Here is a 27665-nt window from a genome sequence, read left to right on the forward strand (position 1 = left end):
GGTAGGATTACAGGAGTGAGGCACTGCACCTGGCCTAAAATTCTCTTAATATGGTCCAGTATACCAGGTGACCTAAGATTTTTTTTTTTTCCTAAAAGTAATCCTCCCGGAGGCCGCTGCCCTCCTGCTTTATTCTGTGCCAGATGCCCCCCAGGCCTGTTGCACAACTGTCATTCTGCGATTTTCTTTTTTTTTTTTTTTTTGTTTTTGTTTTTGTTTTTTTAGATGGAGTCTCACCCTGTCGCCCAGGCTGGAGTACAGTGGCACGATCTCGGCTCACTGCAACCTCTGCCTCCCAGGTTCAAGCAATTCTCCTGACTCAGCCTACCGAGTAGCTGGGATTACAGGTGCCCGCCAGCACGCCCGGCTAATTTTTGTGTTTTTAGTAGAGACGGGGTTTCACCATGTTGGCCAGGCTGGTCTCGAACTCCTGACCTTAGATGATCCGTCTACTTCAGCCTCCCAAAGTGCTGGGATTACAGGCGTGAGCCACTGTAGACTCAGGGTCCCAGCAGACCCCGCCATCCTGGGATTTTCTTCCTCTGCATCCTGTGAAGTCCCTTCCGCTTCTACTTGTGAAGTTTTGCTTCTTACTTTTAGTGCCTGGGGAAGCGTCATGGGGGAGACAGCTGTGTATGGAGCACCTGGGGGTGTCTGGTGTGGTGTTGGGTGCTTTGCAGAGATTGTTCCCATTTGGCCAGGGGGGATGCAGCCTCTGGGACCCCCAGGCTCTTTCCTCTGCTTTGGTGGAGGAGCGGATGGCTATAGATTATGAGCTTAGGTATGAAATGAGAAAGGGCAGGGGGAGTGCAGGGAAGGACAAGCGGCTTGGCTGGGGAGTGTGTGCCCTGACCCTTTACAGGCCACGTCTGTGTGCTTTAGAGGCAGAGATGGGCTGGAAATCCTAAGTGTGCATGAGGCATCCAGCAAGGGGCAAGGACGGAGGGCGCTGCGGGTGTCTGGGAAGGCCCCGTGGAGATGCCAGAATGCGGTAAATCAACAGACGTCTGTGGAATTGAGCACCCCTGGGGACCAAGGGCTTTGAGTACTTGCTTTTTTTGGTGGGGTGTGTGTATGTGTGTGTAAAAATATACGTAACATTTTCCATTTTAATCATTATAGTTTTTTAGTTTATAGTTTGATGGCATTAAATATATTCACATTGATGTACAGCCATTACTACCACCCATCACCAGAAATATTTCATTTCAAAGTGAAATTCTTTACCTTTTAAACAATAATTCCCCATTCTTGCCATCCTCCCCACCCTCCAGCCCTGGCGACCACCGTTCTGCTTTCTGCCTTTATGGGTTTGACTAAAGCTTTAGTTACCTCATATAAGTGGAATCATAAAACATTTGCCCTTTTGTGACTGGCTAATTTCACTTAACACAAGGTCCTCAACGTTTATCTGTATTGTAACCTAGGTCAGAGTTTCCTTCCTTTTTAAGGCTGAGTAATATTCCATTGTATAGACCACATTTTGTTTATCCATTTGTCTGCCGATGGACATTTGGGTGGATACTTAGTTTTATTTAGTTCTTATAGGTAGATGTTTCTGAACCTGCTCCACATATAAAGATATTGGGGTTAAGAGACTGTGACCAAGCCTGGGGAAGCGCCAGGCTGTGGATCTCTGGCAGGCCTTGGGTTGGAATTCTCTTTGGCAGGAGGGAAGCCACTGACTCGGGGAAGCAGACTGAAAATGGTTTGGCAAACTGTCCTGGCCATGTTGGCATCTCGGATGCTGCTCCTCCCCTGTGCTGAGACCCGGGGAGGGGTTTGGAGTGGGGACGCTCGGGAGGGCCTGGAGGAGGGGCAGAGGCGCTGCTTCCCTGTGCTTCATAACACACCAGCGCTCCCAGCATCCTGGGCATCCGTGATCTTTCAGTCCTTTCAAGGGTCCCTTCAAGGAAGGAGGAATGGCATCTGTGCTTACACATGCAGAAATGGAAGTCCAGGGAAGCCAAGACTTTCTCCAGTCTCTCAAGTCGGAAGTGGAGAGTGGGGCTTTAACCCAGTTCTCCTGCCTCCGAGCTTGGCGCTCCTCTGTCAACTGAATGGCCTTGCTCCTCCGCTGCCTGGTCCTGGCTCCAGGTGGGTCAGGCCCTGGGCAGGGCCCTGGAGGCTGTACTGCAGGCTCTGACAACCGCCCAGCCCCCACAGCACCTGTCCTGCATGAGAATAGGTTCTGCTGGGATCCAGACACCCGCTCACCCCGTCTCTTCTTACCAGTCCCGGGGGCCGAGCCAAGGCAGGACTGCGTGGGGACTGATGGAGGGCTGTCAGCAGGCAGAGCTGCCTGGCCCGGCTGGGAGCTATAGATAGCTCTGAGCTCACCCCAGTGTGTGGGATGGGCCCTCTGGGAGGCAGAACGGGAGGCCAAGCTGAGAGCTGACTCAGACCTAAGCTCACCGTGGCTGCTCCCCTCCTGTCTTCTCATCTTCCCCTCGGGGACCTGCGCTTCCCATCCTCTGTGTACCCCAGCCCCATTCTGAGCCCCCAGGTGCTTCCAGCATCCCCAGAGCTCTGGTCTTTTCTCACCCCTGACTTCCCTGCATCCAAAGACCACCAGTCCCTTTCCAAGTGGGCTGGCCCAGTGGGGTATGGGGTGGGGCTGAGAGGCTGACTCCTGACCTGGGGACCTGGCCTTAGCTGTTTGAGGACAGGGGTTAGGCCTGCGGCCATGACACATCCAGCATAGGACACACTGACCAAGGCCAGGCAGACATGCAGATGACATGCAAAGCAGCATGACAGATTAACACCTGCTATTTCTGAGCTGAGTCTCCCACGCTTGTTGGCTCCGGCCCTCCCCTTGAGCACCTCTCACCCTCGTGGGCCGGCTCCCTGGCCTGGGGTGCTTGCCTTCTCCTACTCACAGCCGCTTTCATTTCTGCCCTGTCACTGTGTGACCCTCCCCCTGGCACAGCCAATGCTGGCCTTTCTGACCTCCTTTGGCCAGGCTCGCAGTCGGCCTAGCCTAGCATGCAGGTGGTGGGATTTGAACAACTTCTCACCCCCTTCTGCCTGCTCCTCGCCTTCCCCACTCCTCACACTCAGTGCTGGCCAGGTGGGCTCGCGTCCCGCCTCCTGCTCTCTGGAGGGCTGTGGCTAGCTCTGGGGTTTCCTCTGCATTCATCCCTTTCTGCCTCCTATGCTTCTCACCTTCCTGAGGTTGCTCTTGACTTTCCCGAGTCTTCCTGCCTCTTCTTTTCCCTGCCTTTCTCTCTGCTTCTCCCCTCCTGTGTCCCAGGTGGGCCATCCTATTAGCTGCCCGTCAGCTGTTATTAAGCGCCCACCCCCACTGGGCAGGCCGTACTGAGGCCGTGTGGTCTCTGCTCTCCACGACTTCATGGTCTAATGAGAGGGGCAGGAGAAATCTCTCTGGGCAGTTAGCCACCCAGGCAGACACCAGGGTTGTCCACAGCCAGTATCAACCAGATTTATCTTGGAAGTTGTCTTGAAGGAAGCGGAGCTGAGGGTGGGTGCTTGTCTTGGTCTGTTTTCTGTTGTTTATAACAGAATACCTGAAACTGGGTAGTAAAGAAGAAGTTTATTCCTTACAGTTACGGAGGCCAGGAAGCTCCAAGGTCGAGGGGCTGCATCTGTGAGGCCCTTCGTGCTGGAGGGGACTCTGCAGAGTCCCAAGGTGGTGCAGGCATCCTGTGGCGAGGGGGCCGGCTGTGCTTGCTCAGGCCTCCTCTTCTCTGGTAGCCCCCAGTCCCCCTCCCGTGCTAACCCGTTAGCCCATTAATCCATGAGTGGGTTAATCCATCATGAAGGCAGTACCCTCAGGGCCATATCACTCCTTAAAGGCCCCACCTGTCAGTACTGCCACATGGGAGATTAAATTTCAACGTGAATTTTGGAGGGGACAGATACTCAAACCATAGCCGTGCTCCAGGCCAGGGGGCGGAGAGGTTGTGAGCATCGGCCTAGAGGCGGGACTTTGTACGGTGGGTTTGGGGGACCTGATGGAGGGTCTGGGCAAAGCACTGTTGATTCATCAGACTGTCAGAGGTGAAGGGATCCCCTCATTTTGTGGATGAGTCACACAGCTATTAAGAGGCAGAACCGGACCCAGACTCGGGCTGAGTTTGGGAGTAGAGCAGGTGGAGGGGTCTGTTCACAAAGGCGATGGGACAGAGGTGAGGAGTCTCACCTGGGCTCCTGCCCCCACTTCTTCACCATGGCCTCGTTCGCGGGATTCTCTGCTCCTCTTTGCTTTGTTGCCTTGTGGGTTTCCAGCTGCTCCCATGCTCCTCCCTACGGCCTATAGCCCTGGCTTCAGGTGCTTGGAGGCCTGATGACGGAGTGTTCAAATCTACTCTGCCCCGAGAGCTGGCATGACCTTGGGCAAGTTATTTAACCTCCTTGGGCTTCACTTTCCTTTTGTAAAGTGGAAGTCATAATACTATTGCCTTTGTGGGGGATGTTTTGGTTTATTTTATTGTGAAAAAATATACATTACATAAAATTAACCATTTAAGCCATTTTTATGTGTGCAGGTCAGTGGCATTAAGTACATTCACCTTTTTGTGCAACCATCATCACGATCCATTTCCAGAACTTTTCCATCATCTCAAATAGAAATTCTGTACCCATTAAACAGTAATTCCCCATTCCCCTCTGCCCCAGCCGCTGGTAACCTGTTCTCTTTTCTTCCTCTACGATTTGCCTGTTCGAGGAGTTTCATAAAAGTGGAATCAAGCCAGCCGCGGTGGCACACGCCTGTAATCCCAGCACTTTGGGAGGCCGAGGCGGGTGAATCAAGAGGTCAGGAGTTTGAGACCAGCCTGGCCAACATGGTGAAACCCCGTCTCTACTAAAAACACAAAATTACAAAATTAACTGGGTGTGGTGGTGCACACCTGTAATCACAGCTACTCCAGAGACTGAGGCAAGAGAATCTCTTTAACCTGGGAGGCGGAGGTTTCAGTGAGCCGAGATCATGCCACTGCACTCCTGCCTGGGTGACAAAGCGAGACTCTGTCTCAAAAAAAAAAAAAGTGGAATCAGGCCAGGTGTGATGGCTCACACGTGTAATCCCAGCACTTTGGGAGGCCAAGGTGGGCAGATCACTTGAGGTCAGGAGTTCGAGACCAGCCTGGTCAACATGGTGAAAACCCGTCTCTACTAAAAATACAAAAGTTACAAAATTAGCTGGGTGTGGTGCACCCCTGTAATCCCAGCTACTTGGGAGCTGAAGCACGAGAGTTGCTTGAACCTGGGAGGTGGAGGTTGCAGTGTGAGCTGAGATCGCGCCACTACACTCCATCCTGGATGACAGAGTGAGACTCCATCTCAAACAAAAAAGAAAAAGAAAAATGGAATCATACAGTATTTCCCCTTTTGTGTCTGGCTTATTTCACTTGGTACAATGTCTTTAAGTTTCATCCATGTTGTAGCGTGTGTCAGAATTTCCTTCTTTTTAAAGACTGAGTAGCCGGGCGCGGTGGCTCACGCCTGTAATCCCAGCACTTTGGGAGGCTGAGGCGGGCGGATCACGAGGTCAGGAGATCGAGACCATCCTGGCGAACACGGTGAAACCCCGTCTCTACTGAAAAATACAAAAAACTAGCCGGACGAGGTGGCGGGCGCCTGTAGTCTCAGCTACTCGGGAGGCTGAGGCAGGAGAATGTCGTAAACCTGGGAGGCGGAGCTTGCAGTGAGCCGAGATCCCGCCACTGCACTCCAGCCTAGGCGACAGAGTGAGACTCCATCTCAAAAAAAAAAAAAAGACTGAGTAATATTCCATTGTATGGATAGACTGCATCTTGCTTATCTGTTCACCTGTGGATAGACATTCGTATTGCTTCTACCTTTTGACTACTATGACTAATACTGCGATGAACACTGGTGTACAGGTCTCTTGAGTCCCTGCTTTCAGTTCTTGTGGGATTGGAATTGCTAGCTCATATGGTAATTTTATGTTTAAGTTTTTGAGGGACCACCGAGCTATTTTCCACAGCAGCTGCATCATTTTACATTCCTGCCAGCAATGAACAAAAGTTCTGATTTCGCACATCCTCATCAACACTTGTTATTTTCCATTTTTTGGATCGTAGCCATCCTAGCGGGTGTGAAGCCCTATCTTGTGGTTTTTGATTTGCATTTCCTTAATGATTCGTGTTGCAGAGCATCCTTTCATGAGGTTATTGGAATAAGACCTTGCCTTCTAGTGTAGTAGCAGGGATGAGAGCACACAGCAGGTGCCAAATGCACAGCACGGGGTGAAGGGAACATGCACCTGCCCTCAAGGAGCTCACGGCGTGCTGGGGGAGCGCGACTAGGACAGAGACTGAGGCAGGAATGGGCATGTCCTCTTGTGGGGAGCCGGACCGGCTTCTTGGTGCTTCCTGGGGCTGTGGCCTCGAAGCCTGGCTGATTTCACAGAAGCCTCAGAGCCCTCCAGGGACAATGGTAGGAACAGCTCGAATGTCAGGCCCAATTGCTGCCTTCTCAGGCTTCAGTCAGAAGTTCCTTCTCCACAAATAGCCTCCTCCTCCAGCCCCAGGTGTTTATGGCTTTAGCTGATCCCTGGATAGCTGCACGCCCCCACACACACCCCGGCCCCCATTTCCAGGCCACTGGGGATTAGGGTGGGGCAGGGAGGATGGGCCCAGCCTCCTCTCCCTGAGCCCCAACCTGCAGAGGTGCAATATGGTGCTTGCTCGCTTCACCGAGGCCTACAGTGAACCAAAGATGTCCTCGTGCGCTTCCACCCGCTCTTTGGTGGGGAGGCTTGTGCCCTCAGATCCTCAGTCCTTTTCAAGTTTGAAAGCTAATAGCATTCACTGTAACAGGGCTTCGTTAACAATATTAACAATACTCGCTGACCTTGCTGGCCCTCTGCTGAGTGGCAGGTGTTTGACTTACTCCATGCCATTTAATAGTTTATGGCCTGGGGGGTGGGCTGCCACGGAGAGAGGGGACTCGGCGCAGAGGAAATGAGATACAGAAATGAGCTAGCCCAGGCAGGATTGTGCAGCTGGGGTAACGATTTTAGTGGTGCTATGTGACGGCAGGGTGTGTGTGAGGCTGGGTGTGGGGCTAGGAGAAAGCAGAGATTCCTCGTGGACGGACGCTGCCTCGGGAATGCTCCATCCTCAGCCTTTGGGCCACAGCTCCTGTTTCTCCGTGGGCAGGCTTCGCCCCTGGTGGGGTGGGGCCGTGGGTGTGAGCTGTGTGAGCTGGGGGCTGCTGGACACATGTCCTCTGACAGATGGGCCACAGTCTGGCAGGGTTGTCCTTCCCAGCCCCACCCAGGCCTGCCCTGGGGTTGGCCGAGGCCACCTGCCACATTGCAATGCGCAGCTGCCCGACTGGCCTCCTCCTCCCCAGCCTCTGTTCTCAGCCACCAGAGGGAGAAGGCCTGAGGTTATGCGGCTGGGGGCAGAGCTGGGACAAGGACAAGCCTTCCCACCGCCACCACCTCAGCCGGGTGCCTTACAAGTTTCTCACTGCCATGGCCCTTTGCTGGTCTTCACTCTGGTTCCCACGCTCTGCCTGTAGGCCCACGCTCCCTACTCCCTTCCGCGCTTGCCCCTGACTCTGGGAGCCTCCTGGTGTCTACATGATCCAGGGTACGTTGGCTCCCATCAGCTCTAGGTACCACTGTCCATGAGCGGTGGGCAGGACCTCAGGTCCAAATAGTCAGATCTCCCTCCAGGACCTTACTTCATGCAGAGACTTAGGAATTGGGGGATTGATCCAAAGGGGAGGAGCAGCATCGTCCCTTGCAGAGGAAGCTCAGCCCTATTGGGGGAACACATCCTAGAGGGAAAGAGCCAGCAAGTAGGAGTCTCAAAGCATTGGGGACAGCCTTAGAAAACACCTTCTCGTGGTGCCTGGGACACTAGCAAGCCGTGAGACTATAAATAAGTCATTTCCCCTCTCTGGGCTTCCGTTTCATCTTCATCAGGCTAAACAGGACCCCTGGGCTTCCGTTTCATCTTCATCAGGCTAAACAGGACCTCTAGAGTCACGTGGTCCAGCCCTGCTTCTAAGAGAAGTGACCTCCAATTCCCTGTTCATTCGGAGTGGTACCGTGCAGTAGTCACAGATGGGCACTGGCACCAGACTACGTGGACCCGAATCTCAGCCACCTGCTTGCCTGTGACCCTGAGGACATTTCTCAACCTTGCTGTTTCCCTGTCCGTGGTGGGTGACCGCACCACCCTCACGGAGCTGTTGTGAGGATCGAAGGGGTGAATGCAGATAAGCTGTCACAGGATACATATCCATGTCCGCACAGATACTGGTACTGAGGAGGTGTGCGGCAAGCGTTCATTGTCATTAACGTTGTCACCGGAGTGACAGGCCACAGCAGCTCCCTCTGTGTGTAAAGCCTGGATTAGATGCCAGCTGGTCTGGAGGCAGTGAAATGGCTGCGTTGACCTCTAGAGCACCCCTGGTGGCAGGAAGGAAGCTGCCTGTTCCCCTTGACTAAAACACCCACAGACACCCACAGACACCCCACACTTCACTGCCCCACAGGAGGTTCTCAACTGCCGGCATCACCCCCGACCAGCACAACGAGGCTGGAGGGTCTGAGATGAGCCAGCAAGGGAGAGGAGGTAGAAGCTCCCCAGACAGCCAGGGGAAAAACACAACTTTAACAGATACAAACCTGGAGGACAGTGTGCCGAGTGACGTATACCAGACCCGGAAGGACAGATGCCCGAGGGCTCACTCAGAGGTGGAATCTAAACCAGCGGAGCTCACAGCAGAGAGTAGAAAGGTGGTTACTGGAGGCTCCGGCAGGCGCGACCGGGAGGCGTTGGTCAAAGAATACAGTTTCAGTTAGATGGGGAAATGTTTTTGGTTTTTAGTTTTTTTTTTTCTGTTTTGTTTGTTTGTTTGTTTATTTTAGACAGGGTCTTTCTCTCCCTGGCAGAAGTGCAGTGGTGTGATCACGGCTCACTGCAGCCTCAATCCCCTGGACTCAAGTGAGCCTCCTGCCGCAGCGTCCTGAGTGGCTGGGACTACAGGCATGTGCCACCACACCTGGCTAATTTTTAATTTTAATTTTTATTATTTTTTTATTTTTATTTTTATTTATTTATTTTTTTGACACAGAGTCTCGCTCTGTCGCCCAGGCTGGAGTGCAGTGGCGCGATCTCGGCTCACTGCAAGCTCCATCTCCCGGGTTCACGCCATTCTCCCGCCTCAGCCTCCCGAGTAGCTGGGACTACAGGTGCCCGCCACCACGCCTGGCTAGTTTTTTTGTATTTTTAGTAGAGACGGGGTTTCACTGTGTTAGGCAGGATGATCTTGATCTTCTGACGTTGTGATCCGCCCACCTCGACCTCCCAAAGTGCTGGGATTACAGGCGTGAGCCACCGTGCCTGGCCTTATTTTTATTTTTTTGCAGAGATGGGGTGGGGTCTCACTATATTGCCCAGGCTGATCTTGAATTCCTGGGCTTGGGTGATCTTCCTGCCTCAGCCTCCCAAAGAGCTGGGATTATAGGTGTGAGTCATGACGCCCAGTCAAGGAGGGATGGTTTTGGAGACCTATTGCCCAGCATGGTGACTACAGCGAATAATAATGTATTGCATTTTTCAAAAGTGCTAAGAAAGTAAATTTCATGTTCTCATCATGAAGAATGATGAGTATTTGAAATGATGGACATGTTAATTAGTTTGATTTAATCATTCCACATTATATAAATATATCATAACATCACTTTGTACCCCAGAAGTACAGGTTGAGCATCCCAAATCTGAAAATCCAAAATCTGAAATACTCCAAAGTTTGAAACTTTTTGAGTGCTGATGGATTTTAGGATTAGAAATGCTCAACTGGTAAGTATATAATGCAGATAGCCCCCAAATTTGAAAAAACCCCAGATCTGAAACACTTCTTGTTCCAAGCATGTTAGATAAGGGCTAGTCAACCAGTATGTACAGTTTTAAAAAGAAAGAAAAGCCAGGTGTGGTGGCTCACACCTGTAATCCCAGCACTTTGGGAGGCCGAGGCAGGCAGATCACCTGAGGTCAGGAGTTCGAGACCAGCCTGACCAACATGGAGAAACCCCGTCTCTACTAAAAATACAAAATTAGCTGGGCGTGGTGGTGCATGCTTGTAATCCCAGCTACTTGGGAGGCTGAGGCAGGAGAATCACTTGAACCCGGGAGGCAGAGGTTGTGGTGAGCTAAGACTGCACTATTGCACTCCAGCCTGGGCAACAGAGTGAAACTCCGTCTCAAAAAAAAAAAAAAAAAAAGATAAAAATAGAAAAAAATACAAAGACGGGCTGGGTGTGGTGGCTCATGCCTATAATTCCAGCACTTTGGGAGGCTGAGGTGGGCAGATTACTTGAGGTAAGGGGTTCGAGACCAGCCTGGCCAATATGGTGAAACCCTGTCTCTACTAAAAATACAAAAATTAGCCAGGCGTGGAGGTGTGTGCCTGTAATCCCAGCTACTTGGGAGGCTGAGGTGGGAGAATCACTGGAACCCGGGAGGCGGAGGTTGTGGTGAGCCAAGATCACACCACCTGCATTCCAACCTGGGCAACAGCGAGACTCCATCTCAGAAAAACAAAACAAAACAAAAAAGAAGACGGCTGAGCCTGCCTTAGACCCCTTGGTGTGGCTTCTGTCCTGCCCGCTTCCTAGCCTCTCGCCCAGGGCTAAGATGCCCTTTCTAGCAGCAGAGCCCTGGAACCTTGTGGCAGGAGGTGAAGGTAGTTGTGGGGTGGTGGGCAGGGGTTCCTTGCAGAGGCTGAGTCCTCTGTGATGTTTGGGGTGAGGGTCTCAGCTGATGGGGGGCAAGGTCTCCCTACTGCTGCTCACTACAGGCTGTGGAGGAAACAGCACTGTTACGGGGCGGTCCTGCCTGATGACAGGAGGTTCTGTTAACTAAGCATCCTGGCTGGACCGGGCCTCAGGCCATATTCAAGCCCCTGAGCCAAGAGTCACACCTGGACAGCAATTCTCTGGCAAATAGGTATCATTACCTGCCCATTGCAGGGAGGAGGTGGATTTACTGTGAAGCTCATGAGGTGACCCAGCACTCACACGGGCCCCTTCCAAGTCCCTAAACTTAATTTTTGCTTCATTGAAGTAGAACTGACATACAACAGACCGTACATGCTTAAAGTGGACAGTTTGATACATTTTGACAGATGGAGGCACCTGTGAAGCCATCACCACCATCAAGATAATATGTTCGTTGCCCCCAAAAGTTTTTAACCTAATTTTGTATTTTTTTTTTTTTTTTTTGGAGACAGAGTCTTGCTCTGTCGCCCAGGCTGGAGTGCAGTGGCCGGATCTCAGCTCACTGCAAGCTCTGCCTCCTGGGTTTACACCATTCTCCTGCCTCAGCCTCCCGAGTAGCTGGGATTACAGGCGCCCGCCACCTCGCCGTGCTAGTTTTTTGTATTTTTTAGTAGAGATGGGGTTTCACTGTGTTAGCCAGGATGGTCTCGATCTCCTGACCTCCTGATCCGCCCATCTCAGCCTCCCAAAGTGCTGAGATTACAGGCTTGAGCCACCAGGCCCGGCCTCCCAATTTCTAAATGTCTTAGTCTTCACAAAAGTCGGGGTTTGCTCAGGTACAGAAAAGTTCAATGAGACCAGGACAGGACGGCGCTTTGAAAGTTACGTCAGAGTAATCAGAAGTATAAGGTTGTTTGCGTGTATTTAACTCACTCCTTTGTCTGAGAAGACTAAAACAGTTACGGGACATCTGACTAGCATCTTAGCATTCATTCCCTTGTCATTCAGGCAGCAAGTATTTATTGAACGCCTACAGTATGCAGGCAGTTTTCTAGGTGTTGGGTATAAAAAAGTGAATAAATGGACCAAAAATCCCTATTCACATGGACTGTGGTTCTGATGGGGGTGGGGGCACAGACGGTACTGAAATAAGTTAGATTATGTGTTATGCTACAAGGTGCTGTGGAGAAAAGGAAAGGCCAGGGTGGGCAGGTAGGAGTACGACTTCAGCCCTCGGTGGGGTGGTCAGGGAAGAGAGTGTGGCACCCGAGGGGTGCAGGTGGTGTGGGACTCTGGGGCCGAGTGTTCCCTGGAGGAGAAACAGGAAGCACAAGGACCTTGGTGGGGCAGGTGTGGGCCTGGTGCATCCCAGGACAGTAAGAGGTTTAGGATGGAGCAGGTAGACTAGATCAGAGAGGTGACTGAACTGGGGTGGCCACATCCCGCAGGGGTTTCCATGCCGTTGTAAGGACTTGGACACCATTAATCTGGGGCAGATGGAAGCCGTTGGAGGGCTTCTGAATTTCGATAGGGTCGCTGCAGCTGCTGTGTTGAGCAGACTGGGAGTAGGGAATACACGTGGACGGTGATGATCCTAATGCAAGCCAGAGATGACGGGAACTTGGACCCTGGAAGGTGCGGTGCTGCACAGTGGCTGAATGAATTCTGGATATGTTTTGGAAGTGGAGCCACACCAGACTCGTTCATTCGTTCAGCAAGTAGGTGCCAGGCACTGGACATGCAGACTTGAACGGATGCATGGTCTCTTCCTCTGAGCTGTCGAGAGTCTAACAAGGAAAGACAGACACGGACAACCCATGAGCACACGGTAACCTGTGTGCAAGGCACGGGCCGGAGGAGCAACCAAGAACTGTATCCCAGATGGTCTGCCATCCCCATCCTTCCTGCTACACCATCACCCACTTCGCAGCTCTTGGGAACCTCTTCCTCCCTCATGCTCTTCCTTGCTCGCAGACTAGTCTCTGAACTGGGCCTAGAGCATGTTCATTTTACAGAAAAGGAAACTGAGCCACAGAGTGTTGTCACTGAGCCAGCGTTGAGCTCTGTTTCCTACATTTGTAGAAATTTGGAAAAATCTGCAGGAAAAACCTTAAAGGAACTAGATTCAAGAAGAGAAGGCTGGCCGGGCGCGGTGGCTCAAGCCTGTAATCCCAGCACTTTGGGAGGCCAAGCCGGGCAGATCACGAAGTCAGGAGATCCAGACCATCCTGGCTAACACGGTGAAACCCCGTCTCCACTAAAAATACAAAAAACTAGCCGGGCGAGGTGGCGGGCGCCTGTAGTCCCAGCTACTCGGGAGGCTGAGGCAGGAGAATGGCGTGAACCCAGGAGGCAGAGCTTGCAGTGAGCCGAGATCACGCCACTGCACTCCAGCCTGGGCGACAGAGTGAGACTCCGTCTCTTAAAAAAATAGAAGAGAAGGCTGAGTGAAGGTCCTTAAAGGGAAGAGACTTACTGTGCTCCCAAAACTCATTTGTGGAGCTGCCAGGCTCTAGCCTGGCTCGCCAGCTCGCAGATCTGTGGCCCTAGTTCATTCACCCACTGGTGATGACTTACACCCGAGATGCTGCACAGGTGACTTTAGCTAGACCTAGGGTAGAACTGTCGACCGTTCACTGGACCGCCAAAGCCTTTCCCTAGAACGCTTTGAGAGGAGACATCTTGTGGACTCAGGGTTTTAGGTGCAGAACAGCCCACAGACAATGTCCCCAGACTCCGATTCTCCCCTCCCTCCTTCCTCTGACACAGGCAAACCTTTTCTGGCAGACAGTACCTCTGGAGAGTAGCCTCTTAATTTGGCCTTGGCATTGGGGAAAGGTCAGCTGGGGGGTCAGCTTGGCCGTGGCCGTGCACTCTGGTTACAACCCAGGTGGCAGGCAGCCCACTCCCCTCACCTCCCCCACCATCAGCAGCTGCCTCCTGCGGACAGCCGGAAGCCCTCCAGGCTCCGCAGGACGGGCCGGGCTGGCAGCTGCTCCCTCTGATCCCCGCACTCAAACCCTCTTGCTCTGCCTCTCCTCACCCGCTGCTTTTCTGTATGGTCTAACACTACCCAGGGGTCAAGGGCCACCCAAGGGTTTGCCTGACCACCCAGCCCGAACTGGCTCCTGGTCCTGTGAACACGCTCCTGTCCGTAGCACCCATGGATTCCATTGTGTGGGCACATGCCACTCCTGAACTAGGTGACGCTTTGAGATGAGGAACCCCTTTGCATCATCTTTTTCAATACTGGAAGCCATGGACGCTCTTTGGGGTTTTCCAGGATGCTTCAGGCACAGCGGCAGTCCCTCAGGGGGTGGGCCCATGGGGAGTGCTCAGCCTTCCTTGTTGAGGGCTCCGAGTCCGCCATGGGGCTGCACATGTGCACTAACTGGCTTTTCTTTATGAGCGAACAGGCTCAGGCCTCCTCTCCGGGTCGCTAAGTGTCTCCAGCAGTTGCACCCCCCATGCCTGCTGCTGCCTGCAGACAGGACAAGAAGTCTGGACGCTCCTACTCGTTTACAGAGGCGGAGGGCACGGTGGCAGTCACACAGGGCAAGGCCGAGGGCCGGGCACCTCCCTGGAGCCTCCCAAGTGTGAAGAAGGCCCCAGGAGAAAGTGTGGGGAGAGGGCAGGAGGTGGCCAGCGCTGAGGTGCCGGGGGTCAAGGGAGGCTCTGGAACTTCGTCAGGCTGTGTGTGGTTGGTGGCCATGGGCCCTGTTAACCTTGTTCGCAGGTTTCAGTCCCCACAGTGAGGCCTTGTCTTCCTCTCGCTGTTGGGAGATCCCTGTGATCCAGAGAGGGAACCCACAGAATCCTCACCCCACAGATCTGCTTAGGATGGGCAGAGAGGGAGCGTAGGGCTCCTCCCCCGCAGAAGGTGCCCCGCACCCCCTCACCGCTTCCAGCCTTTTGTCCTCTCTGCTGAGAGGCTGCTGGTGTCTCTGCAGGTCGGAATGAGCTGATTGCCCGCTACATCAAGCTCCGGACAGGGAAGACCCGCACCAGGAAGCAGGTGGGCCTCAAGAGACGGGTAGGGGTCCCAGGGGTGGTACCCCAGCACCAGCCTGCTCCCAAGGTGGGCCAGGCCCTCCCAGGACCAGACGCAGGCTTTCAAGGGGCGGCAGCTGTGGATGAGTTATCTCTATTGGGCGTGTCACGGGTGGTCCAGTTTTTCTTTTTTTCTTCCTGAGACGGGGTTTCACTCGTGTTGCCCAGACTGGAGTGCAATGACGCGATCTCAGCTCACCGCAACCTCCGCCTCATGGGTTCAAGCCATTCTCCTGCCTCAGCCTCCCGAATAGCTGGGGTTATAGTCACCCGCCACAACGCCCAGCTAATTTTTTGTATTTTTAGTAGAGACGGGGTTTCACCATGTTGGCCAGGATGGTCTGGAATTCCTGACCTCATGTAATCCGCCCACCTCAGCCTCCCAAAGTGGTGGGATTACAGGCGTGGGATTACATGCCCGGCTGGGTGGTTCAGTTTTCTTGGGGTCCCTGCTGTCATCACTTAGGAGGAAACTCCTCCCCTCTCTGGAAAGTCAACAGCCCCCTCTTATTCTTCTCCAGGACACCAGGACAGACAGTAAAACATTGGCACTACTTCTTTTTTTTTTTTTTTTTTTTGAGACAGAGTCCCGCTCTGTTGCCCAAGCTGGAGTACAGTGATGCAATCTCCACTCACTGCAACCTCCGCCTCCTGGGTTCAAGCAATTCTCCTACCTCAGTCTTCCAAGTAGCTGGGATAACAGGAATGCGCCACCACACCCAGCTAATTTTTGTGGTTTTAGCAGAAATGGAGTTTCACTATGTTGGCTGGGCTGGTCTCGAACTCCTGACCTCAAGTGATCCACCTGCCTTAGCCTCCCAAAGTGCTGGGATTACAGGTGTGAGCCACTGCTCCCTGCCGGCACTGCGCTTTTGAAATATTGCCAGCTTCTGGATTAGCTGGGCAAGGCAGGACTGAGGGCCGACCAGTTGACCCTTTCATTCATTCATTCATTTTGTCCACAGATGTGGATCGAGGGCGGTGAAGGGCGAGGGTCGGGAAGCCAGAAGCCAGGCTGGGGAACACAGGTTGTTGGGAGGTAGAGACAGGAGCCCTCTCTCCCTGCCACAGGTTTCCAGCCACATCCAGGTGCTGGCTCGTCGCAAAGCTCGCGAGATCCAGGCCAAGCTAAAGGTAAGGAAACTGCAGTGTTGGGGGCTGGAGGGGCCAGGAGTGGTGGCTTTCTCCAGCCGTATGCCTTCCCTTTGGGGTCAGGGCGTGGCTGCTGGTGTGCGAGTCAGTGTGCTTCTCTCTGTTGAGGAAAGCCAGGTTGGGTCTGTAACCTGTCTCCCATCCGCACAAGAGGGCCAAGTGGTGGACGCCTGTCTCCCCACACCCTGGGAGCTACAGGCCAGGCTCCTGCTGGGATCCCCCCTCGCTGGCTCCTGCTTAGAGGGGCTCACATGGCTCAGAGCAGCCAGATCACCCGCCAGCCCTCATTTCTTGAGGGCGCCTTAGTGCCCTCAACCAGAGCATGTAGAGCAGCAGGGGCATGGGGGGCGCCTGCTGTGGGGGTGGGGGTGGCGTTTATGGTATTGTGGGAGCTGGGGAATTCCTTCCTGCTTCCTGCCCTGTGGGACTGGGGGTTCCTTCCCTTCCCTGGGTCAGCCCCATCTTGCAGGGCCCCTGCTCATAGGTGACAGCTCTGGGGGGCCTGATGTTGCGGCATTCCCCTCGGGGTAGCCCTGCTCCCCACAGGAGTCAGGCCTCTGGGACCCTGGAACTGGGGGCCTTTGGGTGAACACTAGGAGGGTGTGAGCTCTCCATCAGGGAGATGATGACCACAGAGCCTGCACAGCCAGTCGGTGGGAAGATCTGACATTTGAGGCATTAAGTCTAGACCATTTATAAACATTTTTATTGATGTATTTTTAGAGACAGGATCTCCGTCACCCACGCGGAGTGCAGTGACGCAATCATAGCTCACGGCCGCGTTGACCTCATAAACTCCAACCATCCTCCCACCTCAGCCTCCTGAGTATCTGGGACCACAGGCAAGTGCCACTGCACGGCCATTTTTTTCTATTTTTTTATAGAGACGGAGTCTCCCTATTTTGCCTGAGAGGTCCATAAACCTTTGGGCTCAAGAGATCCTCTTGCCTTGGCCTCTCAAAGTGCTGAAATTATAGGCATGAGTCACTGGGACTGGCCTGCAAACATTTTTTTTTTAAAGCAATGTAGCCCCTTTCCTTTTTTTCTCCCAACAAAATATCACCCTGATGTGTTATCAGAGGAGCTGTTCTGGTCAAAGCTAGATTGGCAAGGCTCCTCTCCTCCCGTGAATCCTTTCCTACCTCATGACACTTGGACTCTAGGGGACCTCAGAACCCAGTTTAAAAGGTACTAGGAGGTCAGGCATAATGGCTCACGCCTGTAAGCTCTTTGGGAGGCCAAGGTGGGCGGATCACTTGAGGTCAGGAGTTCGAGACCAGCCTGGCCAACATGGTAAAACCCTGTCTCTACTAAAAATATAAAAATTAGCCAGGTGTGATGGCGCACACCTGTAATCCCAGCTACTGGGGAGGCTAAGGTAGAAGAATCACTTGAACCTGGGAAGCAGAGGTTGCAGTGAGCCAAGATAGTGCCACTGCACTCCAACCTGGGCAACAGAGTGAGATTCCATCTCAAAAAAGCCACTGGGCTAGCTGGGCACGCATGCCTGTAATGCCAGCTACTTGGAGGTTGAGGGCAGGAGGTGGAGTCTGCAGTGAGCTGTGACTGCACCTGTGACTGGCCACTTCAGCCTGGGCAACATCGTGAGACCCCATCTCTAAAAATATTTTTTATATTAAAGAAAAGCCACTGAATTAGATGACCTTGAAGGTCCCGTCTGGTCCTGGCAGTTCATGATCCTGACACTGGAATCTCAGAATGAGTGGGTGGGAACCACAGACCTTTCTGCCTCCTAGGAAGCCACACCCCACTGCCCACTCAGTTCCATTCCTCCTGCCATCAGCCCAGCTGTTCCCCAAGCCCCACAACTGTGGCCTGGCACCTCGCTCCTTTTTCCCTGGGACAGCTGACCAGCCCTCAGCTGTTGCTCCCTGCCTCTCCGCCTGGCTAGTGTACCCTGGAAGTACCCACAACCTAGCCCTGCTCCCTGTTTCCCCTCTTTTGTCCGCCTCTGACTCACCGGGACCCCGCAGATGACCACAGTGAATAGACTTCCCACTGCTGCGTTTAGGGCAACCCCTTGGGAGCCAGCTGTGAGGCCCAAATTTGCCCCAGGGAATTGTATTCATCCTTGTCTACAGGTTCTGACTTGGGGCCCAAGGACAGCCTTCAGTGGATGGCTGGACAGACACCAAGGGGAGCCATAAACTCCTTAAAATATGCAAATTTTCATGTATATGTGAGTTTTCTTGGAGAGATTGCTGTGAGGATTTTGTCATATTCTCAAAGAATCTAGAACCCGAAGTGATTAAGCTCTGAGTTAGAGAGTGATCCGGTAGAAATCCCTGAGTGAGAGGCTGGGCCCTAGGCCTGGCTCTGCCCCATGGCCGTGGGTACTTGGGCAAAGTCACTGGGACCTCCTGGAGCTCCGTTCAGTTTCCTCATCTGTAAAGTGACAGACGAGCAAGGTGATATCCAAGTGCCCCTCCCGGCCCCAGTTAGTGGCTCCCTGGCTCCATTGCCCGGCTACTGCTGTCACTCCCATCAGGTCCTTCCCACTTCCTCCTGACCCCTGCCCTACCCTGCTCAGGCCGTGGTTTCCTGAGCCCCAGCCGTTTGTTTAGATCAAGTATCCAGGAAGGCAGGCACTGAGCAGGTGCAGCCCCGGCCTCGTGATGCAATTAAGTGCCGAGGTCTGCGGGCTCGCGGGGGTGCGCCTGCCAAGTCCCTCGTGCCCTCCTGCGGGGAGAGGCCGGGGGCTGGCCTGGGCACTTTCCTCCTGAAAACTGCAAGTGTCCCTGGATGAGACACACCCTTAGACTTACTAGTTAGCTCCCTCTTTGGTTATCAGAGACAACCTCTGAGAGCAAAGCCCAAGTTTGGCCCCAAAAGGACAGTGGGGAGGAGGCCAGGAAGGACCAGGGACAAACCTCATCTGTTTCACTGCTTTGTCCACGTTGACAATGACCCACTGCTCAGAACGGTTCCCCACTCCCCACCGCCCTCTATGATGCGTCTCCCCCGACCCCTTCATTTGCACGGCCCCCTGTGTGCCAATCTGGACCAAGCTCAGCTGGCCACCCTCACCACTCTCAGCACCCTAGTCACCCAAATTCTCGGAGCCTCAGTTTCTTCATCTTAAAGATCCTACTAGTCCTGCCAGTCTCAGGACGCAGTGAGGTTGTGTTCTTGAAAACCTTCCCTGGGCTGCCTCATGCCACATGGGTGAAATGGTCACCTTGAGAGGCTGAGTGGAAGGGCCTGCTGTGTTCTGGTTCCACACCTGCACGGCACCAGGACGGCAGGGGAGCACTAAGCCTCTCTGAGCCTCCGGGCTGCGGTGCTGCGCGCCTCATGGAGCTGCAGTGTGGACCGTGTCGAGGCATCCCTCAGAAGAGCTTGTGAGGTGCAAGGCTTGCCGTTGCTTCTCAACTTCTGTTTTTACTTTATTTTTTAGAGACTCCCACTCTGTCGCCCAGGCTGGAGTGCATTAGTGCTGTCACAGCTCACTGCAGCCTCGACCTCCTGGGCTGAGGTGATCCTCCTGCCTCAGCCTCCCAAGTAGTTGGGAGGTTCTCAACCTTTGTGTCACTTAAGGGAGATCCGGATCTACCAAGTTAATTATTATTAGTTATTCAATAATGGTTTTATCTTTCTCATTAAAAAAAAATTCATGGCTGGGGGCAGTCGCTCATGCCTATAATCCCAGCACTGGGCAGTCGAGGCGGGAGGATCACTTGAAGCCAGGAGTTTGAGACCAGCCTGGGCTAATGAGATGCTGTCTGAAAAAAAAATAATAATCATAAAGATATTTATTTATGTATTTATTTAGACAGATTCTTGGTCTGTTGCCCAGGCTGGAGTGCAGTGGTGCAATCTCAGCTCACTGCAGTCCCTGTTTCCCAGGTTTAAGCTATCCTCCCACCCCAGCTCCTTGAGTAGCTTGGCCAAAGGCACACACCACCAGACCTGGCTAAGTTTTGTATTTTTTGTAGAGACAGGTTTTGCCAAGTTGCCCAGGCTGGCCTTGAACTCCTGGGCTCAGGCAATCTACCAACCTCAGCCTCTCCAGGTGCTGGGATAACAGGCATGAGCCACCGCTTCCGGCCAGATACCAAATTTCTAATCAGAGCTCCTGAGTTGACTCAGTCGAGCCATTTAGCCCTGATAAAGCTGCAGACGGTGAATGATGCTTGCTGTTCCAGCCTGGGTGTGTGTGGTCTTTTAGGATAATCCCTGCTGGGTACAGTAACGCATGCCTGTGGTCCCAGCTACTCAGGAGGCTGAGATGGGCAGATCATTGGAGCCCAGGAGTTTGAAGCTGTCGTGAGCCACAATTGTGCAGTACTCCAGCCTGTGTGACAGAGCGAGACCCTGTCTCTGAAAAAAAAAAAAAAAAAAAAAAGACACAATTTCCATTAGGCTTCTTGCAATAGGGAATGTTGTGTCATTGGTTTTGAAGACCTTTGGAATTCAGGCACTCAGGATGGAAAGCACTGGCTTATACGAATATAGCAAACTATTACTATTGTTACCCGTGCCATCCATGTGGCTTTCCCTGTGTGCTCATTTGTTCCGGGCCTATTCAGGGTGAACCCATCCTCTGGGGTCTTAGAGCCTTTGGAGGGCAGACAGTGGGTATTTACCTTCTGATACGTGAAAGACGGGTGAGTCCCAGGTGCCTGCAGTGCCCAGGGAGATCCTTAGGGAGGACCGAGGCAGGTAGGGCCACAGAAAATGGTCTCTTGCCTCCAGACAGCCCGTGTGGCCAGGGACGATGCTTTCTGTGCACTTGAGTCGGGATCCAGCAGATATTTATGCTTCGTTTTCACAAGACAAGTGCTGAGCTGGGCACCCGTGGTAGAGAGGTGAGCAAAGCATAGAAGACCCTCGTTCTCGAGGTGGCCCCGTAATTAATAAAATGACAGATAATGTCTCTCTAAGCTCTGAAGAAATAAGCAGGGCAAGTGTCATGCCCCTTTGACAGATGAGAAAACTGACCAGAGAAACCAGGTGACTTTTTATCAGTTGTAAAACAAGTTAATAGCATGGCACAGACTTAACGCCTGGTCCCCCAGCTCTGGCCACTGGCAGTGAGACAGCTTCCCTGACCCCAGAGCCAGACCCGCCTGGCCTCAGCCTGACTAGTGACCCTGCTGAGGTCCTCCCTTGCAATGTCTCCCCCAGGACCAGGCAGCTAAGGACAAGGCCCTGCAGAGCATGGCTGCCATGTCGTCTGCACAGATCATCTCCGCCACGGCCTTCCACAGTAGCATGGCCCTCGCCCGGGGCCCCGGCCGCCCAGCAGTCTCAGGGGTAAGTGGGCTGCCGAGAGCCGGAGGCCAGGCCAGCCCTCTCCTCCTCCCTCCTCCCTGTTCAGAAGGACCAGAAGCATTGGCCAGCCCAGATTTCTCTCACCTGAGTCCTATTGGCCAGGGCAGTCAGGGAAGGAGGGAACAAGACCAAGGGGCCACACAAGTCCCGGCGTGGCTGATATTGGGATGCCTTTCTTTGGGTCCTCAACAGTGACTGCAGACTTTTCACAAGGGGGAAATGGGAGCTTCCAGGAGCTGACCAACTGGTAGCTCTGCCAAGTTGGCCCAATTTACAGATGAGGAAGCTGAAGCCAAGGTGGCTGAGCTGAAGCCTGAGACCAGCATGTCCCTGGGCAGCCCGTGCCATGCAGCCTCATTCCTGCCCTCCTGCCAGGTGGAGAGCTGGTGCCCAAGAACAAACCCCCGGTCAGATTTTAAATTTCCCAGCCATGACCATGTTGGCCACACTCTCAGAATGATCCAGAAAAGCCCCTTTTCAGAGCTGTCTCCTCGGAGGGGTTTCTTGGCTCCAGGGACTAAATGAGTCTTCAAGGCACCTGCAGCACCACCGTAGGCACGTGAGGAAGGGGCAGTGCCAGGCCACAGCAGTTTTCAAAGTGTGTCCCAGAGAGCACTCGTCCATCCGCATGTTAAACAGATGGGACACAGTGGTGCTGTGGGTACGTTCGGGACCCTTGGCACTAAGTGGGTTCTTGGCACTGGGACTTTTCCGAGCCTTAGGTCTGCACTGTGACTCTGCAGGGGGTTGTCCTGTGCAGTGTGGACCACACCTGGGTGCTTTTCCCACGGAGCCCCTCATCCACAGGGCCTGAGAGTCCCCTGAAACCCACTCTGGGGGTGCTGCTGTGGTCTGTTAGCATTCACTAGCTAGACGAGGGCAAGGGCTCCAGCCTCTCCTCCCAGTGGAGGCCCTGCCCTGTCCCACCCCCACCCCCATGCCACAAGGCCCTGGGTACACCTGGGGCCATGCTGATTCCATGCCTTTTGCCTCCTCAGTTTTGGCAAGGAGCTTTGCCAGGCCAAGCCGGAACGTCCCATGAGTGAGTATGGCCTGCTTTCTGCTGCCAGTTGCTCCCTGAACTGAACTTGAACTCATAAACTCATGACATTGAGCCCGGGCCCCAGGGTGTGCTGGGGCTGCTGCTGGGGTCCGCCTTTCAGGATGGCTTTGAGCTCCGGGATTGGGCTCTCCTACTCTCAGGCATCACTGGGCTCATCTGTGATGTCCACACCCTAGGGTGGTATTTGCCAAAACCCCAGTCTGTCCAGGGTGTAGGCAGGGCCAGAGCTGAGGTCCCCCAGGGGAGGAGGCTGGGAGTCAGATCTCTGGCTGGCCTGGGAGGAGGAAAGGGAGGGGTGGATTTCTTCATGTCTGTGTCTGTGACCCACCACGAAACCCAAGGGAGTCGGCAGGGGGGGGAGTGGGAGGCCAAGGCCCATCAGGACCACTGAAATCCAGACCACCAGGACCTACCACACAGAGACCACTGGCCCCAGTGCAGGGATCCGTGGTGGCAGCCTGCCCGAGGCTAACACCTCCCCTCTTCTCTCTCCCGCAGTGTGAAGCCTTTCTCTCAGCAAACCTATGCTGTCCAGCCTCCGCTGCCTCTGCCAGGTGGGTGAGCGCTGCGTGTCTCCCTTGCCATCCATCGCAGCTGTGCGGCTCCGGCCTCTGGGTCCAGGCCCCTGCATGTCCCTGTTAGATGCTGCCCCATCACGCATTCCGACCGCACATCCTGGTCCCTGGCCACACCCCATTCCTTGCCCCCAGGAAGCACACCTCAGCCGTGTGCCAAGCCCCTTTGTGCCCTTCGGGTTGCCTTGTCCCTGTCCCCTCCCAGCTGTGCTCAGGGCTTGTGGGGCACATGCCTTCCAAGGGCAGTGCCTGTGCCCGGGTGGCTGCCCCACTTGTCCTACCTTGTTACTGCAGTGTGCCTCGCACACCTGGCTCCTGGGAGGGCTGAGGGGTGTCTAAGTCACCAGTCCGGGGCCCCTCCCGAGCAGAGGGACCCTTGTGAAAGAAGACCTGGTGGAGGCAGCCAGCTCTGCCGACAGGAGCCCCCCCGCCCTCTCACTGACAGGCTCCCCTCTGTCCTCGCCTCTTTCTCGGGAGGGGCCCTCACCACCTCCCACTCCGTAGGGCAAGACCAGCTCCTCACCCTTAAACTGCCCATTCTGGTGTGGACTCTGCCTGCCCAGCCCCTTGGCTTTCCTGCCACCGAGAGCAGCCCTGCTGCCTCCTGCCCCCCCACGTCCTGAAGGCTGCGTTCTCTCGTTCACACATCAAAACGAAGTCACAGCGTCGGATCCCGTCCACCCTCTGTCTCATGGCAGTCCTCTCCCGTCCACGCTGACCCTGTCTTCACTCCAGGCCTGCTGGCTTTTGCCTGCGTTCCTGCAGCAGCCTCTTCACCGGCTCCCTGTCCCGTCTCACCTCCTCTCGTCACCCTGTCATTCACCAGAGCTTCAGTCTCATGGTGTTGCTTCCAGGCTTATGGTGCCTTCCTGGCCCCCCGTTGCCTTCAGAACATGATCTAAACTACAGTAGGACTGGAGTAGCTTCATCTGTTAGCAGCGCTGGATGGAGAGCCTCTTCTGGGCCAGGCCCTGTTCTGGGAGCTGGGGAGACACCTGTGACGCACACAGGAAATGTCCCCGTCTCTCCGGGGTGATGCCACATTGTAATAGTTGATTCATCTGGTTATTTCCCCGACGGGAACAGAAGTTGCTGGACGGCAGGAACTGAACAGTGCCTGTTCTGGAAGCCGTGGTCCTGCAGGACCCCAGTTGCCCTCCAGAATCCAGTCTTGCTGGGCGGTTCCATGCAGAGTCCTGAGTGGCCTGAGTTGTACCAGATGAGCCCCTCCCCACCAGAGAGGCTCCGGGATGCCCAAGCCTTGCACTCTCTCCTCCACCTCTGCTAGGAGGTCCGTTTAGGGAGACAGGCGGCCCCCCAGGCAGCACGGGTCTGTCCGAGGAGGCCCGGGGTCCTTGCAGAGGGTGTGGGCAGGGCGGGTGTCCGTGACCAGGTTCCATGTGCCTCTCTTACTTTGTGCAGGGTTTGAGTCTCCTGCAGGGCCTGCCCCATCGCCCTCTGCGCCCCCGGCACCCCCGTGGCAGGGCCGCAGCGTGGCCAGCTCCAAGCTCTGGATGTTGGAGTTCTCAGCCTTCCTGGAGCAGCAGCAGGACCCGGACACGGTAGGTCCTGGCCTGTGCCTGGCTGGCTCCCCCGCCACCCCCTCTGCCTCTGTTTCTGCTTCCAGTACTCTTGTCCCACTCCACACTGGGGCTTAATTCAAGTTCCTTGTTCCTTTATGATCTTTCCTTCCGTCCTTCCCCCGACTCCTTTCCTCCTTCACGTCACCCCTCTTCCCTCTTTCCCTCCTCCCTGGCCCAGTGCCCTGTTCCTCCCTCCCTGTCCTGTGTTCCTCCTCCCCTCCTAACCCAACCAACCCTTAGTCCAAGGTCGCTGTGGTCCCAGCCCCACCCCCACACTGTCCCAGCCTTTCCCTGGCTCTGAGAGGCAGGCAGGAAGCTGGGGAGTCTCCTGTGTGTCTGCTCCACATCCTACGGGATACCAGCCTGTCCCCTTCAGTGTCCAGTGTCCTGGGTGACCAGCGTCACCTGCAAAGATCAGAGGGGGACCTGGAGGAGGCCAAGGTGACAGGATGCCAGGGCCCTTCTCACTCTGACATCTTCAAACTTCTTTTTTTTTTTTTCTTGAGACAGAGACTTGCTCTGTCGCCCAGGCTGGAGTGCAGTGGTGTGATCTCAACTTACTGCAACCTCCGCCTCCTGAGTTCAAGCGATTCTCCTGCCTTAGCCTCCCGAGTAGCTGGGTGCCTGCCACCACACCTGGCTAATTTTTGTATTTTTAGTAGAGACTGGGTTTCACCATGTTGGCCAGGCTGGTCTTGAACTCCTGACCTCAGCTTCCCAAAGTGCTGGGATTACAGGTGTGAGCCACTGCGCCCAGCTCAGACTTCTTTTTAGCTGACGACCCCGTGAACCGAATAGACTCTTAGAAGTTCAGGATGTAAAATAAAAGAAGTCTTTTACCATCTCCGTTTCACTCATGGGGAAACTATGGTCCAGAAAGGCCAAGCGGCTTGCGCCGGGTCACGTGGTGGGCATGCAGAGCCGGGGCTGTCTGACCGTCTGGCCTGTGCTCCGCCTCCCTCAGACCCACTCTCTCTACAGTACAACAAGCACCTGTTCGTGCACATTGGCCAGTCCAGCCCAAGCTACAGCGACCCCTACCTCGAAGCCGTGGACATCCGCCAAATCTATGACAAATTCCCAGAGAAAAAGGGTGGACTCAAGGAGCTCTTTGAACGGGGACCCTCCAATGCCTTTTTTCTCGTGAAGTTCTGGGTAAGCCTGTGATAAATTCTTCCTTCCTACCACCAGGGCGTCCGTGGTAGTGAGAATGGGGTGAGAGTACCCAGAGCGTGCCCTTGCCACAGTAGAAACTTGGGGAGGTGGCACCAGTGAGAAGGGGAGAGCAAGCCCAGCATGGTTATGGGGTGGTCAGAGCTGAGCTGAGGAACAAGGTGGTGATCCCAGAGAGCTGGCCTAGTTGAATGAAGCCTTGTCTCGTGGGTGGTGATGGCAGCTAACCCCGGCAAGAGGTGGAGCCCTCAGGAGGTGAAGTTCCAGAAAAAGACACAGGGGACCCTACGGGGATGAGTGAAGACATGATGAGGAGCGCCCTCGTCACCCAGGTCTTTGAATGACAAGTCGTGCATGGGTTTCCGGGCCTGGAGCTCGTCCTTCAGTGCTCATGTCCAAGGCATGTTGGGCTGAACAGAGCTTGGAGAAGGGGAGGGAAGTGTTGGATGGGCGAGGCCACCCCAGCAGAAACACCCACCCAACTTCTCAGATAGCTCAGCCCATAGACTTGGCCTCTGCGGCCCTCCTACCTCACCCCTGGGCAGGTGTTTTGTGGGTAGAACCCCCTCCATTAGAAACGTCTTGTCTGAGGCCCAGAGGTACAGTAGCTGCCCTGGGGGCTTAGCTTCCTGCGGGCCCAGTATGTGCAGAAAAGGAGTGCGAGGAGAGAGTCAGACAAATAAGTGCTAATGAAGCCCGCGGTGAGGAAGGACAGGAAATCAGGCTCTGTGACTGAGGCTTGGAATATTCTCAGGACATGGACTGAGGTTTTGGTGGCTCTGCCCACATCCCTCTTCCCCACTCCCCTTCAGCTCTCTGCACGCTCTTTTCTTTTTTTGAGACGGAGTCTCGTTCTGTCGCCCAGGTTGGAGTGCAGTGGTGCGATCTCGGCTCACTGCAAGCTCCGCCTCCCGAGTTCACGGCATTCTCCTGCCTCAGCCTCCCCAGTAGCTGGGACTACAGGCGCCTGCCACCACGCCCGGCTAATTTTGTTTTGTATTTTTTAGTAGAGACAGGGTTTTACAATGTTAGCCAGGATGGCCTCGATCTCCTGACCTCGTGATCCGCCCGCCTCGGCCTCCCAAAGTGCTGGGATTACAGGCGTGAGCCACTGCACCCGGCCTTACACGCTCTTTTCAATGCCTCTTGTGCAGAGATTCTTGCCATTTATTTGCTCCCAGGCCATTTTCATAATCTGAAAGCTTTACTTTTCCTAGAAAGAGGCGTATTCACACCAAAGTTTACATACACGTTCAGATGGCTTGCCAGCTCCCAGTGACCAGCCCCCAGCCTGGCTCTCACCCACAGCTGAACGTGGGGGCAGGCTGTCTCCAGAAGGGACAAGTGTTGGAACTGAGACCTAGGGCCCCTGACCTTCAAGACACTTAGCGTTTGCGCTCAACTAGCAGGATGGAAGTTGGACCCCAGCCTGAGGGATGGGCACAGCTGTTGGCAGAGATGGGCAAGGCTGTTGCAGCCTGGGAGTGCATGAGTAGTAAAGGCAGAAGGAAGTGGGCTCTGGAGTGAAGTTGAAGCTGTAGGTAAAGGTATGAAAGAGGGAATAAGAGGAGACAACTGGAAAAGTGAGTTAGATTCTGGAAGGTCTAGATCATGCTAAAGTTTGAGTTTTAACCTGTTCTGGAATGAAAAATAAGTAATATTTTATTTTACTTGGTCTTCTTTTTAAATTAATGCATGTTTATGGTTAAAATGTTAATTAATACCAGGAGGCTTATTTAACAAAAAAGAATGAAGGGCCAGGTGCGGTGGCTCATGCCCGTAATCCCAGCACTTTGGGAGGCTGAGGCGGGCAGATCACAAGGCCAGGAGTTCAAGACCAGCTTGACCAACATGGTGAAACCCCATTTCTACTTAAAAAAAAAAAAAAAAAATTAGTCAGGCGTGGTGGCGCACGCCTGTAATCCCAGCTACTCAGGAGGCTGAGGCAGGAGAATCACTTGAACCTGGGAGGCAGAGGTTGTAGTGAGCCAAGATCATGCCACTGCATTCCAGCCTGGGCAACAGAGCGAGACTCTGTCTCAAAA

At 54.2% G+C, this 27665-nt stretch overlaps 1 protein-coding gene across 4 annotated transcripts in view; it reads left to right on the forward strand.

The window, feature by feature from the left end:
- The window catches only part of TEAD4 (TEA domain transcription factor 4), an 83319-nt gene that overhangs the window by 39855 nt on the left and 15799 nt on the right, over positions 1-27665 (forward strand). For 2 of the 4 annotated variants that reach the window (XM_017946487.2, XM_031650203.1), the window contains 7 exons: positions 14680-14744; positions 15851-15913; positions 21080-21208; positions 22225-22268; positions 22788-22843; positions 24287-24426; positions 25429-25602. In XM_017946487.2, the coding sequence (XP_017801976.1) occupies positions 14680-14744; positions 15851-15913; positions 21080-21208; positions 22225-22268; positions 22788-22843; positions 24287-24426; positions 25429-25602 (671 nt within the window). The remainder of the gene's footprint in view (positions 1-14679; positions 14745-15850; positions 15914-21079; positions 21209-22224; positions 22269-22787; positions 22844-24286; positions 24427-25428; positions 25603-27665) is intronic. The other 2 variants (XM_017946488.2, XM_031650205.1) reach the window with 1 other exon arrangement.

This window comes from Papio anubis, chromosome 9, assembly GCF_008728515.1.
Source record: "Papio anubis isolate 15944 chromosome 9, Panubis1.0, whole genome shotgun sequence".
Taxonomy (NCBI): Eukaryota; Metazoa; Chordata; class Mammalia; order Primates; family Cercopithecidae; genus Papio; species Papio anubis.